We start from the raw sequence: 16,963 nt of genomic DNA on the forward strand, positions 1-16,963 counted from the left end.
GATATTAAGTAAGTTTGTAGCCTAAGGCTACAACTAATTTTGTAGCCAAACTTTATCATTCTTTAATATAATTCATAAACCAATGCTTTTAGGAAATCCTTTAACATTTTCCTTTAGAAAATTAACACGCAACTAAAAATTAATAGCTCGTAGACGTGTAACTGAAAGTTGATACGAAATATGTGCCTACATATATATGCGCACACGTAATGACATAACCCTTTTTAAGATGCTAGGTGAGGGACCAAATAATCTCTTTTTGACTTACATGTTGATAGGAGAAGCTAGGTTATGCAATGAGCTGAAGTTTGACCACTGTTGGATCGGTCCTAGTGCTGGTAAAATAGGTTGCTTAGCTTTGTTTTGGAAAAAGTCAGTTAAGGTAGATGTGGTGTACTCTTCGCCCAACCACATTGATGCCATTGTTGGGGAGAGCTCTGAGGTTCAATGGAGATTTACGGGTGTCTACAGTTTTGCCGACAAGTCTAGGAAGCACGAGACTTGGTCTCTCCTCTGCGATCTCCATCGTCGATCCCCTCTGCCATGGATGTGTGCCGGGGATTTTAATGAAATTCTTTGGTCCCACGAGAAGCTTGACCTCAGAATTAAACAAGAGGGTATGATGAAGGAATTCCGAGATGCTCTAGATGAATCCGGGCTTATGGACCTCAGATATGTGGGGGAAAAATTCTCCAAAAGAGGCAAGTGAGCTGGCGGTTTGGTCCTTGAAAGATTAGACAGGGCAGTGGCGAATAATGGATGGTTCTCCCTCTACCCGGGCACTAAGGTACAACACCTCCGCATTCACTCCTCAAATCATAGAGCTATACTGATTAAATTGGAAGGTATTATTCCTTGACCAGACCGTCCCTTCAAATTTGAGCAAATGTGGCTGCGCGAGGATGGGTGTAGGAATACTGTAAACAACGTTTGGGGGTCAACATTGAGGAATGCTTCTATGGTGCAGATTGCAGCCAAAATCAAAATATGTGGAGAAAAGCTATTGGACTGAAGCCACCAGTCTTTTGGTAGCATTAAAAAGCAACTTGACTCAAAAGGAAAATTGCTCTCCAAGGCTGAGATTGATGCAGCCAAAGGAAAACTCGATTATGAGATGGTTAAAGTTTTAAGGGTAGAACTCAAAGATCTTCTTGACAAAGAAAACCAAATGTGGCAACAACGATTGAGAGCTCTTTTCCTCAAGTGTGGTGATTGTAACACAAGCTTTTTCCATAGTAAGGCTTCCCATAGATTTCGAAGAAACAAAATCTCGGGCTTAAGGAATTCTGCCAACTTATGGTGCACGGAGGACAACTTGATCAAAGAAATAACCTGCGATTACTACCGTTCTTTGTTCACTTCATCCCAACCCACAAAATTTCAAGTTATCATGGAGGCAATGCAGCCTTTTGTCACTGAGAATATGAACGCCTAGCTCACCAGGCCTTTTCTCAAAGAAGAAATGGAAGAAGCTATTAACCAGATGGAACCAATCACAACCCCAGGCCCCGACGGTACACCTCCCTTATTTTATCAGTCCTTTTGGTCTTTGATTGGTGAAGATATTTGCTCTGCAGTGCTTGATTGTCTAAATAATTGTAAAATTCCTAGAGAGATTAACTATTCCAATATCACCTTGATTCCTAAGATTAAATCTCCTGAGCTTATTTCTGACTTTCGGCCGATCAGTCTGTGTAATGTTGTGTATAAAATTGTCTCTAAAGTCCTAGCCAATAGACTGAAAGCTATCCTCCTAGATGTGATAGCCGAGAACCAGAGTGCCTTCCAAGCATGAAGGGTTATAACAGACAACATTCTTATGGCATTTGAAACCCTCCACTACATAAAACACCATCAAAGGGGTAAGTCAGGATTCATGGCGCTGAAGCTGGACTTGAGCAAGGCCTACGACAGGGTTGAATGGGTATACCTTGAAACTATCATGAAGAAAATGGGTTTTGGTGTCAAGTGGATCAATCTAATCATGGAGTGCATTTCGACAGTCACTTACTCAGTCCTTATTAATGGTGAACCCACTCAAACGATCCAACCCTCTAGAGGTTTGCGTCAAGGGGACTCATTGTCTCCCTACTTATTTCTCCTTTGTTCAGAGGGTCTCCACTGTCTGCTACATAGGGAGCGGAGTCTAGGTAGATTCGGGGAGTGTCCATATGCAAAAAGGGCCCTCGGTTGACACACCTTTTCTTCGCGGATGATAGTTTGATCTTTTGTAGAGCTTCCCTGGTTGAATGTCAAAAAATCCAAGACCTTTTGGACTGCTATGAGAGGGCCTCCAGTCAGCAGCTGAATCGGAACAAAACCAGCCTTTTCTTCAGCAAATCCACACCCCCTGACATCTTGGATCAGATCAAAAACTCTCTAGAAGTGCAAGAGATTAAGAAATACGAGAAATACCTTGGCCTTCCCTCTCTAGTAGGGAGAAAGAAGAAAGCAAGCTTGCTTTTTATTAAGGAAAGAGTGGCGGCAAAGCTCCAAGGTTGGAAAGAACAATTACTCTCCCAAGCTGGGCGAGAAGTACTCCTCAAAGTAGTGATTCAAGAAATCCCAACCTATGCCATGAGCTGCTTCAAGCTCCTGCTTACTCTTTGTTACGATATTAAGGCCTTGATTAGGAAGTTTTGGTGGGGCTAAAGGGGTAATCAGAGAAAGATACATTGGTCTAAGTGGAAATCATTATGCCAGCCAAAAAGTTTGGAAGGAATGGGGTTCAAAGAGCTTCAGAAATTCAACGAAGCCATGCTTTCAAAACAGGTATGGCGCCTAATAGACAATCAAACCTCTCTGTTCTATAGATTCTTTAAGGAAAAATTCTTCCTAAATGGTTCTATTTTTTATGCTAAGGAAGGTAATGACTCTTTCGCTTGGAAGAGTATATTAAAGGGGAGAGATGTGATCAGCAAAGGGGTGCAATGGAGGGTGGGAAATTGCACCTTGATCCAGATTTATCATGATAATTGGCTCCTTGATCCATACAACAAGAGAATGGTGTCACCGAGAAATTTCCTTGGCAACGATGCTCAAGAATCTGTCCTAATTGATAATGAGCATCGTTGCTGGCTTCGAGAAGCAATTGACAACATCTTCTTACCCCATGAAGCTGTTGCTATCAAGTCCATCCCCCTTAGCCTTAGAGTGTGTGAGGAAAAGCTATTTTGGCCTCACTCTCCCAATGGAAAATACCCAGTCAAATCGGCATACAGAGTTCTTATGGAGGAAGAGCTAAAAGAGACCCCATCTCCTTCGGATTTAACACCTACCAAGAGAATATGGAAGGGCATTTGGAGCTTGCGGGTTCCTAACAGAGTTAAAACCTTGTTATGCAAAGCTGGAACAGATTCTCTACCTTCAAAAGCAAATCTGATGAAGCAAAGAGTGGCTAATGATGACCTCTGCTCCGGTTGTAAACTCAAGAGTGAAACTTCCTTTCATGCCTTATGGTCATGCACTGAAATATCTCCAGTTTGGGAGGCCCATTTTGCTTGGTTAATTAAGCTCTCCAAAGATTGCAACTCATTAGTGGAAGTCATCCAGCTTTGCCAAGAGCGCAGCAACCTCTTGGAGTTGTTTGCCACAACCGTATCACTCATTTGGGCTCGCAGGAACCAACTTAGAGTAGGTGAAACCACAACTCCATTGTGGAAGATTAACTCCATGGCCATAGACAACCTGCAGGAACTATAGAGAGCAACGTCAGCACCTCCACCTACCTCGAAAGCTCCCACTACCTCCAGATGGCTTCCTTCACTAGCGGGCAAGGTGAAAGTTAACTTCAACAGCGCAATATTTAAAGAAAAGAGCTTAGCAGGTCTGGGATGCATCATTCGAAATGACAGAGGTCTTGTAAGGGCTGCCTTTACACAAATTATTCCACTGCCTACATCAGTAGAGATGGTGGAAGTGTTGGCAGCGCATAGTGCCATTGGTTTTGCGCAAGAACTAAGTTTAGATCAGATAATTTTGGAAGGGGATTCAGAAACTGCCATCAAAGCGCTCTCCAAAGGCGGATGAGAGTCCTCATGCTTCGGGCACATCATCAAGGCTATCAAACTTTTCTCTTCAGCCTTCAAAAGTTTGTCCTTTTGTCATACCCATAGGCAAGGGAATAAAGTAGCTCATAGGCTTGCAAGATTAGCTTGTATGTTTTCCCTTTTTCATGTATGGATGGAGGAAATCCCTCCTAATATCGAATTTGTGCACCTTTCGGATTTGCAGTAATGAAATTTTCCTCCCCCCTCTTCCAGGGGTGGCTTCTCAAAAAAAAAGAAAAAAAAAGAAAAGAAAGAGGAATAGGGGGAACAAAATCTCATATTCTCTTCCCCATACATTTCAGCTTTCCACCCAGCGAAGATGAAACAGTGGATTCCTTTCATTAAGAGTTCATTTAGTTGGAAGTGTGGAAAAGTAAGAGGATAAAAAATATTTTAGTTTCTCTCATTTTTGATTGGTTGGAAGTGGAAAATGAGAGGGATATAAAAAGTGAGTTTATATAAATTTACTCATACACCCTTGTTAAAATATGATGACCAATTAAAACAAAAAAATAACAAATAAACAAAAAATAAAAAACAATCACCCAATTTATTAAAAATAAATAAAAATCATGTAAAAAAAAAAGTCATTTCTAGTTAAACAAAAACAAAACAAAACAGCTATCACACCTACAACCTAAGAAAAAAAAAAGAGGCAACGTCCAGGAAAGTGAAAAGAGAGAGAGAATAAAAAAAAATAATAAAAAAAAGGAACTGGACAAATTGTCCATGTGCAAGTGCTCATGGGCATTTTTGTCCATTAAGCAGCCTCATTTTCTCCTTTTAGTTTTCTCTTCATTTTAGGGAGAAAACTTTTTAGTAGCCTGGGGAGAAAACACTTGTGCCCTACCATTTATTTTCCTTCTTTCCCACCTAACCAAACACATTCCAAAAAAGTTTTCCTTCCCATTTTCTTTCCAAAGTATTCCATCCACCCCATTTTACCTCCAAACAAACACACCCTAAGTGAAAGGAATATTTCAAATTAAAGAATAGCTAGGTGGCACAGAATCTCATAGTCTATTCTCTATATATGTGAAACCGTGAATTCCTTTCATTAAATAAAAGGGATGGAATTTTTAAAAAATTTCTCTAACCCAACTTATTGGGATGATTCAAAGGAACATCCACAATAAATCAATTATATATACTTTTAATCACATAACTATTTAATAAATATATGGCTTATTTAAATAATATAACAAGGGATATGGTCAAAATAAATATTGATAATTTAATGAACTACGGCTTTATAATAAGTTAGAAGAGACTCGTCTATTTTGGAAGGAAGGAAATTTTGTTCCAAATGAAATGAAATATTATTGTTACCTTTATATATATAAAGTTACATTTTTTTTTTTCTTTTTGATGCTACTTTCATATTAATATTTATTTACTAAGGGCTATTGTTATTAGCTATTTGGTAGTGATGGTAAACTTTGTTAACTCGTTGGTAATCCTTGTTGTGATGCATTGGTAAGCCCGTGTTGAGTCGATGGATAGGTGTTTGGGTGTTCCCACAGAGGTGTTCTTGATAGTGAATATCAAATTGTTGATGATAATATCATTAGTGATGGTGCAAAAAATCGTCAATTGGGTCATTCATCCAACTCAGAGCTTTGGAAAATTTTGTAGGACTTGGACGAACTGGTAGGACTTCCAAAATAAAAAGAGTTGATCGAAGAAACCACCGAGTTGTGCCCGGTAGGGGAGTCTCTGATACTTAAGTTAGAATCAACCCTTATATTATGTGTATAGATAGTAATTTTGTAGTAGTTTTTGACATACCTTTGTAAATTGACGAATTTTTCCTTTTATAGGTAGTTTAGGTAGCTGTTGTGCTCATAAATGTCTTCATGTATATAATTGCAGGAAATTATTTCCTTGTGCATAACAGTCTCTACCTTAATGGGAGTTTAAGGTCGATAAGTAACAGTCGTCATTAAATAGGCTTTATTGCCCTTGTAATGTATCAGATGATTGGGTTCATCATCTTTAATGATCAGCGGTTATAGAACCTGATGAAGTTTCCTTCTGTCACACCAATATTAATGCTCATTTAATGTTGTTTGGACGATGCATTTCTGGTTCATCAATTAGTAATTATTGATTATTTAGAAAGCAAAATGAATCTGTTCTACAGATCATCATCTAGTGCTAGTACAAGCACAAGAAATCAACCCATTAATCCAAATATAAATAATTTAGGATATATAAATTCAAAAGAATATAACATAATGGATATTGACAGAAAATTACTAGAATGGAATAAATGGAGTATATCAACAATTAATACTAAACAAATATGTAAAGAACAAGATAGTCAATCTCGTACCGGAAGCTGTATCGGTTTAACCAGTGAAACGATATATTTCGGTACCGGTCAATACCGATGTACCGTTTCGGATTTACAGTTATTTTTTATATTTAAAAATAAATAAATAAATAAATATATATATATGTATTTTTGTGTGTGTGTGTGTGTATATATATATTATAATAAATATAAAAGTTTATCATAAAACATTACCTCAATTCAAAACAAATTATTCATGGTTTTAGACTTTAACATTAATTAAAAGAAAAGAAAAAAAAGACAATATAAAAAATAGAAAGCTTAATTGTTTATTGCATACTAAGAAAACAAATAATACTAATAGATTATACAAATAAGTTATCATTCTGTCTTTACAAAAATTCAAAAATTTTAAAAAAAAAAAGATTTTTTTTTTGTACCGGCCGGTACGCCCGATACCAGCCGGTATTGCCCAAAATCGGCCGGTACGGCCAGTATTTAAACTGGTATGAAACGTTGGTGTTTTGATACTTGTATACGTACCAGTACGGTACATACCGCCCGGTATTGATACGATATCAACTACACTGGTAAAGAATGATTTTTTTCTAATTTATCATTCTTGACAGACTACACTATAAAGACAATTGAAAGAACATATAGTCTATTTAATGAATATGAAACAATACAATTATTTTCACATATTCATTATTACATGTTGGCTTAGTTCAAGTAGCTATAAAAAAAATATCTCAAAAAGAAAAAAGAAAAAAAAGAAGTAGCTATAAAACCTTTAACAAGAGATGAATTAAATACAAGTACTTTACTTTGTTCAAGAGATGCTAGACATTTAAGATTTAATAACCCATTATTAGGAATGATGGAACTAGTTTATATAATGGACCAATTTATTTTGATTGTTATCCTAATTTTACTTTATCCTTGACAGATCCTAATATTTTAGATGCTTTAACTTTTTCTTTTTTTTGAAGGCGAAGAATTTAATCATTCATTGATATGTAAAGAGTCATGGTATAAAACATCCACCGCAAGTAGTGGAGTATCTTCAATCCAATACATATTGTCACATCCCGAACCCAACTATAAAGATAGGCACGTGACAACTGCCGCACGCTTATAAAGTAAGCACCCTACAAGTGTGCAAAGCCTTCTTAGCAACTAAAATTTATCCTCAAAAATTAAATCAAATAAATCCAAAATACCTCAATAATTTCTTTATGAATAGATCTCCAATAATTTAATAGGAACAAAATCCAAACGTCATGTACATAATGCAAATTGGCCAATAAATATATAACTATTAGAAGGCCATTCAATCCCAAAATCACTAAGCTTCTTTTACTGCTTACAACACAACATCAAAACTCCCAAAACTTGTTATTCTTCATAATCTAAAAACTGGAGGGAAAAAAGGGGTGAGCTGACAACTCAATAAGTAACTAAAATCCTAATAAGTTCTATCAAGCAAATAGATCACATACTTTAATCTTACAAATATAGCATAGATGGTTTAGAAAGTAGTCAGTTTTCCATAAATCAAAAACTATAACTTACAATAGGTTCCAAAAATACATAAGTAGTTTTAATGACTCAAAATATTTTAAATACTCAAACATTTCCAAAATCACATATGTAGTTTTAAGGACTCAAAATTGTTCAAATATTCAAACGTAATTCATATTCTTAACAATTGTATGACTATGGTCACGCTATATTCTCGTGACTGGGCATCAGAGTACCAATGAATAACCCCCGTTAGTTGGGTATCAGAGTACCAATGAATAATCCTCACTAGTTTGGGTATTAGAGTACCAATGAATAACCCTCATTGGATGAGTACAGTGTACCAATGAATAACCCCTATTGGTTTGGATATCAAAATCAATTCATAGTTAGATTGTCCATAATCATATATATGAAATCATAGTTTCTAACAAAATATATCTTATTCAAATACATATATATATATATAATCATATATTCAATATTCAAATATATTTGTGATATTTCGATATTCTTTACTTTAAATCAATATAGCTAAAAAAACAATTAAATAAAATAAATCTTATATTCAATGCTCATATATATTTGTGAAAATTCTTTATTCTTTACTTTGAATCAGTATAGCTAAAAACAATTAAACAAAATACATCATATATTTAGTAATCAGATATATTTGTGATAATTCTTTACTTGAAATCAGTAATACAATAGAAATAAAATTGTAACAACTGTAAACAATTTTCAGTAGTTAAATTACACAAAATAAAACTAATTATGATAAGGTTACTTACTTCAATCCAAAGCCTATTCAAAATCTTTGTAGTTTTCCAAGACCAATCCAATGTAAACCTTTTATCAAACCAAATAAAGAATTTACTCCAAACAAGTTTGTCACTTAGATCCTTGGACCTCAAATCTCAACGCCATCCAACATCACGGAGATAGCAAAGCAAAGATGCTTTACACGTGAAAAGACTAAGTCCTTAAAAATCTTCAAATAATTGGTACTGGCTTCATCTTTTATTTATCAATAAGGAACCTTAATGACAAGTCAGTAATGCCCATAGTGGCCAACAACCGTCTAGTTACGTTGCCCTCAATAAGAATCATGGAATAAAAGTGATGTGCTTTTAGTGGTGAAATTTTGCTTAACTGGACATATAATGGTTAGCTTCTTAGATAGGAGGAAAGATGAGAAGAGGGGGGGGGGGGACGGCAACTCCTCTTAGAAATCTTTAGGCGTAAAAAACAAAATCCTTAGGGTGGCTAGGGTTTACATGATACAATTAGGGTATAAATATTGCTAGCTTCAATATCAGAATTACTAAGTTACCCCAAAAATAAATCTCCTTTTTATTTATTTATTTTTGGAACCGGGTGTTACACATATCATAAAGTAAATTCCTAGCATGTTTCACTAATGAGTGAGCCACCATATTTCCACATCTTTTCACTCAACTGATAGACAGAACCTGCATTCCTCTAAGGTTGCATTTGATTTCATCATAGATATGGCCAAGCAAGGATTTGTTCTTAGCAGAATCTGACAGAGCTCTAATGGCATTCAAACTATCTCTTTCAATGATCAGCCTAGATAATCCTGCTTCCTTGTAGAATTCGATAGCTTTTCGACATGCCATAACCTCGACCCTCTTCGCTGTTGTGCGCATAGGGACCCTTAGCCTATGATGCACGGACACGGACACGGACACGACACGGACACGGACACTCCGATACGGCAATTTTTGAAAAATAAGGACACGACACGGCATGGACACGGCAATTAAATAATTAATTAAAATTTATATTTAGGCATTTTTTTAAATATTTTTAGACATAAAATACATTTATGCTAAAAATTAAATTATGTAACAACTACAAATAAGCAAATTAATACCCAAAGTAATACAATAATATACATAAAGTGTTTAGAGTACAAACCAAACTACAAAAGTTTAAATAGGCTACATTCAAGTATTCAACATCAAAGATCAAAGATCAAAGATCAAAGATCAAACTACAAACATAAAAGGAAACCAAACTTTAAACTGTCAAGATTACCATAGAACAAGAAGTTCAATATCAAACTAAAAACATAAAAGGATAACTAAAAACATAAAAGGATCACAGAACAACAACATCATCATCGTCATCAATATAGTCATCATTCTCAACAAGACTTATCTCCATCTCTGGCTCATCTAGTGTGAGATAAGCAATCTCAAGCAACCCAGGTCCTCCAAATGGCTCATTCCAAGTATCTCCACTAATGTCCCACTTCTTAGAGTTTCCTTTAGTGTACTCTTCTCTCCTCCTTGAAAGAAGCCGAAGATTAGAATGAACAAATACTAAATCTTCAGCACGTTTAGGAGTAATTCTATTCCTCCTCATACAATGGATGAAGCCATATGTACTCCAATTCCTCTCAGCACATGATGATGAGCAAGGCTGTCCAAGAAGCTTTAGAGCTAAAGTTTGAAGCATTGGCAACCTGGACCCATAATTTGACCACCAAAGTATTGGATCCAAGACCCACCTATCATCCATGTTATCATCATCATAAGCTCCAATTCTTGAAAACAAACCAAACTCCATAGTGACATTCTTCCTATCATCAATATCAGGAAAGAATCTTTTGAGGCACTTGTTTCTCTCCGTAGAAAGTTCAGCATCCTTGTGTGGCGCAACACGACCTCTGCCTTCCTCAATCCATTGATTAGTATAATACCTAGTTAAAAGCAAATTAGAAATGCCTAAAGAATATTAAAAAAAAAAAAAGATTGAAGAGATAGAAAAATTACTTCGGATTCAAGGAATGGGCTAAGCAATGAAGTGGTGTGCAATTTTTAGTCCACCGTTCAATAAGTATAGCATGTACCACATCATAGAATGGCGACTCCTCATATTCTTCCTTGCCTTCTTGCTTGTATATTTCTTTCTTCACATTTTCTATCATGGAATCCCACATTTCATACACCTTATGGAGAATGGGTGCATACGTATGTCGGCCACTCGAAGCATCTCATAAATAGGTCTGTGAATCTCGGAATATATGCAACCTTGTCCCACCACAAATCATTCAAAACATAATCCCTCACAGTTTGAGCTTTTCCTACATCATCTTCTCTATATGACATCCATTCCTCACTAATGACCATACTTCGAAGATCTTTGCTTTACTTGAAACAATCTTTTAAGCATGATGATTATTGAAGCAAATCGTGTTTCGGCAACGGCAAGTAACTTGAAAGGGGAAAATGAATTAAAAATTGCTAATCTCATAGAATGATTTGTGATAAAAATACGAATGAAAGTTGCCTCATCTGAAACTTGTGCAATCCAGTTACATTCATTATATGCAACCTCATTCTGCAAAGAATTCTTAGGTGCACATATATTCTTCAAGGCCAAATTGAGGGTATGCACAACACAAGGTGACCAAAATATATGAGGATATTCAGCTTCAACAATAGATCCTGCAGCTTTCATTACAGATGCATTATCAGTAATAATTTGAACAACATTAGTATGCCCAACCTCACCAATGACCTTCAGAAACAAATCAGAAATGAAGTGCTTGTCTTTGTACTCTTTGGTACCATCAATGGATTTAATAAAAAGTGGCCCTTTCTCTGATGTAGCCATAAAATTGATAAGTGGCCTTTTTTGTGGATCTGTCCACCCATCACTTACTATGCTTAAACCCCTTTCTTTCCAAGTGTCTTTAATTAACTTCAACAACTTCTCAATATGTACCTTCTCTTTATGCAACAAAGTTGTTCTCAATTTATTGTAACCCGGAGGAATATAGCCCGCCAAATTATTATTACATGCAAATTTGATCATCTCAATCCAATAAGGGTTCTTAGCAAAGTGAAAGGGTAAACCAGCAGAATAAAATGTCCTAGCAATAAGAGAATCTAATTGCTCTCGACATTGATTGTTAAAACACATCTCCAAAGTAGGATTCCCAACCCCTTTTCTTTTCTGAAAAAAAGGATGACTTGTAGCTGTACTACTAAGAGTAGGACCCAAATGAGGACTACTAGGAGAATCAGACGGTAAAGACACTAGCTTAGGCTTCTTCAATCTACGCGTACATTCCTCATACGCATCTTCTAATTTTTGCATTTCATTTAGATACTCATCTCCAACCTTTCCACATGGTTGTATTCCACAATTAGACAATTTTAACAAATGTGCCTTCACCCTTGAATAAGACCCCTTAAAAGTTTTTTCACAATAGTTACATTTGAAAGTAACATTCCCACCACCAGCAGCAGCTTTTTCTAACTTAGTAACATATTTCCATAAAGGAGCAACTGCCTCAGTTAATTTTTCACTTTCAATATTCATTTTAGTAAATCACCTACAATATTTAAGTAATTCAACTTTAATAAATAAATTAAACTTATGGCAGTAACGTAACATAATCACAATATGGCAAATAAATATTACAGTCACAATATCACAGTAACATAACTAATATTCCACTCTCACAGTCACACACGGTCACTGTGTGACCGTGAGACTGTGAGAGTGGGTTTAAAAAAAAAAAAAAACAAAAACAAAAACGTGATAAGTGTGTGACCGTGTGACTGTGAGAGTGGGTTTTAAAAAAAAAAAAAACGTGATAAGTTAAGTTAAATAAACTACCCAATACCCATCTCATATTCTCATTCACGCCAAACAACTCAAATATCTGAAAGAGCACAACCAAAAAAAAAAAAAAAAAAAAGAGAGAAGCGTCGGACCTGGAGCTCGCCGAGAGAGAGAGAGATCGGAAGGGACAGGCGGACAGGGACGGCGTTGACGTATGGAGCTCGCCGATCGGCCCGATTTAGCTCCAGCGAGAGACAGGCAGCGGCGGAGATCAGAGGAAGGGTCGGTGACTCGGTGGTTCTTAACTGAGAAGTGAGAGGCTGAGAGCTTGTGGGTTTCGGGGCAAATGACTGAATGAAGATGTGGTTTCATCATTTTGTTTTAGGTATATCATGAGATCAACGGTGGGGGTAAGTCCAAATGCCAAAAATCTGTGATTTTCCTTTTTTTTTTTTTTTTTTTCACTGCTGGCGTGTCGGACTGTCGGAGCCGCGTCGGCGCCGTGTCGGAGCCGCGTCGGTGCCGTGTCGGCTCCGTGTCGGGAAAACGAAAAAAATAAAAAATAGGACACTTCTCGGACACCGGAGTCCGGCGAATCGCGGCGGTTCCGGTGTCCGACACGTGTCGGACACCGACACGTCGCCCAAAACGGCGTGTCGGTGCAACCCAGCCCTTAGCTGACATTCCCTCCACAACCTCACCATTTGTGTTCCTAATAATTGCTCCAAATCCTGAGCATTGTTGGTTTGAGAAAACAACGGCATCAAAGTTCAATTTATACTCTTCTAAAGGTGGATCCTGCCATACATGTTTGCCAACTGGTGTGTTCGTAGTCATGAGTTTTTCTTGGGCTTTCTAATACTCATCAAGGTATTCTGTAGCTCTCCTATTCAGCTAGCCCAGTTCCTTCAACTGTCCACCATGCAGAATTGCATTTCTTTGATTCCATATGATCCATGCTTGAACAAGGAAGAGCTCCAGCTTTTCTTTCAATACCCTGCTCATTAAACACTCAAATAAATGCATGAAATCAAGGTAATTAGTAGACCATTTTTGCAGTGAAGTGATGCTTCCAGCCCAAACATCCTACACAGCTCCACATTCCCAAATGGCATGGATGGCAGTCTTGGCTACTCTCTTGCAGCAACGGCATCTGTTATCAGCTATGATTTTTTGTTTTGCCAAGTTCACCTTTGTTGGAAGGATTTAGTTGCAAGCTCTCCAACAAAAGACCTTCAATTTGCTAGGAACCTTCAATCTCCATACTTCTTTCCATGTCTGCTACCCTTCTGCACTTCTTGAACTTTCTACCCAGTTTTCCTTTGTTACCACTTTCCTAGCAATGTGATAGCCTGACCAAACAGAATAGGCTCCATTTTTAGTGTGCAGCCAGACCATTGAATCTGCTACTCGCTTCGGCTTAATGGGATTCTACAGACAGCATTTGCATCATCTCTTTGAAAGCTCGCCATGATTATGTCTCGCCTCCATCAATGTAAATTTGGGTCTATAAGGTCTGAAGCCATCCACTACTCCCCCTTCCACAGCCACTGGGTGCAACACTTTGTTAGAGGGATAGTTTGGGATCCATTTATCCTTCTTTACCCTAATAGCTTCTCCATTACCCACTCTCCAACAACAGCCACTCCTTAGAATTGGCATGGCAGCCATGATACTCCTCCACGCAAACGAACTGTTGGGTGGATTAGTTGCATCTAGGAATTGGCATCGAGGGAAATATCGAGCTTTAAAACATTTATAAAGAAGAAACTCTTGCTCATGTATCAACCTCCAACCTTGTTTTCCTAGCATTGCAAGATTAAACAACCTCAAATCTCGAAATCTCATACCACCTTCATTTTTTGGCTAAGAGAGACTGGCCCAACTTTTCCAATGGATTTTCTTTTCATTTCCAACTTGACCCCACCAAAATTTAGCACAAAAAGCATTTAATTCATCACATAGTTTCACAAGTAGCTAAAAAACACCCATATTGTATGTTGGGATGGCTTGAGCAACAACCTTAATGAGTATATCTTTTTCGGCCTTAGATAGCAAGCTTCCTTTCCATCCTTGCAATTTCTTCCAGACTCTATCCTTCAAATTGGAAAAGGTATGATACTTCGCCCTTCCCACTAGGGTAGCTAACCCTAAATATCTTTCAAAGGCCTCCACCTCCTATTTGAAGACAGATAATTATTCCATGAAGATAGGTTCAAAGCCCTTAGCTATAGTTTACAGAATAGACTATAAGTTTAAGAAAACAACATTAGAACCTATGGCTTTGACCCTCAGCCCTAAAAGACATACTTTACTTTTGCAATCCTCCACACGGAATTCTAAAATAAAAATACCTAAAACCATAAGATGGGATGAGGATACACTTCCTGAACAGTGGAGTTTAAACACCATTGTTCTTTCATAAAAGATAGAAAATGACAGTATTAATATCTTTTGGTTCAGATAGACAAACTAATAACTTAATAAGATCTGCTAGTTCAATGAGAAGTAGAACACCCTCATATATGTTCACACCTAGAACCTCTTTTTCTTATTACAAATCAATGAATCTAAACCAAGAAGCCTCCCATCCCATAAATACCACAATTAAAGGAATCCGTCCACAAGGATGAGTACCTTTCTACATAATAGATACAGCCCAACCAACTCCAAATGTCTTCCAACCTATGTACCAACACAATCCTGATTCCCTTACCCATATAGATATCTTAGGACTAGAAGAACCCCGAATTAATGTTATTTCATGTGAGTTCATTTTTTTTTATAAAGAATTATTGAGAAACTATTACGTAAAACCTGAATATGCTGACAGAGGAAAACGATTTTTTTTAGACAAAATAATGAATTAGAAAGAGATTATTTAAGAGATAAATATTTTGAGACAGTGATAGATCTAAAAAGACATCTTAATTTCTTTGATTGTCTTGATTATTGTACTGGAAATATAAGTGTTATAGAAAAGACTATATCATGGACTAAAATAGAAAATCAAGGAAGGTGTATCAAACTTTCCCACCTTTTGAGCCAATAATTATTGGCCAAGGAGGATCACAAATTTTGGCTACTCCTATTAAAAAGACTAGTTTAAGTGATGAACATAAAAACATGGATAATATAATTCAATAGAATAATTTCACTCACATTTATTTAAAACCAATAGGTGAACAATTATAGAATTTGGAAAATAGAATCATTCCTTCTATAACTCTAAAGAAAGAAAATGAATCAAAAACCCATTTATTCATTCCACATGAAATCCCCTCACATCTTAGGGTCTGTTTGAGATCTACTTATTTTGCTAAAACTGAAAATCTTTTGCTGAAAGTATTGTAGATAAATGTAAAAGTTAGCTGAAATAGTACAGTGGAACTCATGAATAGTATCAACAAGTCTAGTGGGGCCCATGAATAGTAGCAAAAATAAGCAGAATATTGGAAAATTTAGACTCCGGTTGATAGAATTAACAAGTTTTAAACTTAAGTTGTTAATTAGATTTATTATGAATAAACCTTGTTAAAACAAACAAACATCAATATTATGCACAACGGAAAATTAAATAAGACAAGATATGATGATCTAGGAAAACCAATGAAATAAACTAGTTTCACAGTAAAAAACTTGGAGGAAAATCTTCCCGAAAAGCAATTCGCTATAGTAAAGAGAAGTTTCAGATCTAGTATAAAGCATTTGTCCCTAGACTCTACAATCCCTGTAGATGAACTCATAGTAGAAACCTTCTACCGCTTCAGAACCTCTGAACTCTTCAATATATGAAAGTCACCCTTTGATGCACGGATCCTAGTACGTGACTAACTCTTTTGCACGAATCCCAGTATATAACTTACTCACCAATTTGAGGAAGAAGAATGTTGGCTGTAAAGTTCTTCACTTCATCAACACTGAAGATCAAGAAGCACTTGGTTACAAAACCCTAAGGCGTAAAGGCGCAGTAGCTTCTTTCAGAGAGAATAAGGCATCGGTCATCTTTTGCATATGTTCTCTTTGTATTCTCATATGTGAAGACCTTTAAAATAAGTCTTATATATGTCCAGGGTTGTGAGAAAAGAAACCCTACACATACATCTCAGCATGGGCCAAAAATTAGATCTGAAATTCTGATTTCGTAATTCTCGATAGATACTATATTTGTAAACAGTTGTCGAGACCTCGATAGATAGCTATCTGTTGAGAGCTGTTGAACTTTAATGAATCAACACTTTTTCACTTGTTTCTTGGACAGATTTGCATGGCTTCAATACTAGAACTTAAAACCTTGTTTCTTGAAGTATTAAACATATCCTAGATCTACTCAATTACAAGTAAAGTGTGTTTTGTCAAAGAATTAGCCAATACATGATGACATATGTTCCTAACATGAATCACATATGCCCTAACACTGAATAACAAAATAAACTGACTTTTTAATTTTTACCAAACACACACTTAGAACTCCTCTGAAGAAACCCACTAC

At 36.5% G+C, this 16,963-nt stretch overlaps 2 protein-coding genes across 2 annotated transcripts; one reads left to right on the top strand and one right to left on the bottom strand.

Moving 5' to 3' along the window:
* Positions 1-1,876: 1,876 nt before the first annotated feature.
* Positions 1,877-3,702, top strand: LOC142632603 (uncharacterized). The gene is made up of 4 exons (XM_075806977.1): positions 1,877-2,150; positions 2,267-2,535; positions 2,704-2,772; positions 2,863-3,702. Exons 1-4 carry the CDS (start codon positions 1,877-1,879, stop codon positions 3,700-3,702), a joined length of 1,452 nt encoding a protein of 483 aa, XP_075663092.1.
* Positions 3,703-11,016: 7,314 nt separating this feature from the next.
* Positions 11,017-12,225, bottom strand: LOC142632604 (uncharacterized). Its single transcript, XM_075806979.1, has one exon. The coding sequence runs from the start codon at positions 12,223-12,225 to the stop codon at positions 11,017-11,019; it is 1,209 nt and encodes a 402-aa protein (XP_075663094.1).
* Between the last annotated feature and the right edge of the window lie 4,738 nt (positions 12,226-16,963).

This window comes from Castanea sativa, chromosome 4 (assembly GCF_040712315.1).
Source record: "Castanea sativa cultivar Marrone di Chiusa Pesio chromosome 4, ASM4071231v1".
In the NCBI taxonomy this organism is placed as follows: domain Eukaryota; kingdom Viridiplantae; phylum Streptophyta; class Magnoliopsida; order Fagales; family Fagaceae; genus Castanea; species Castanea sativa.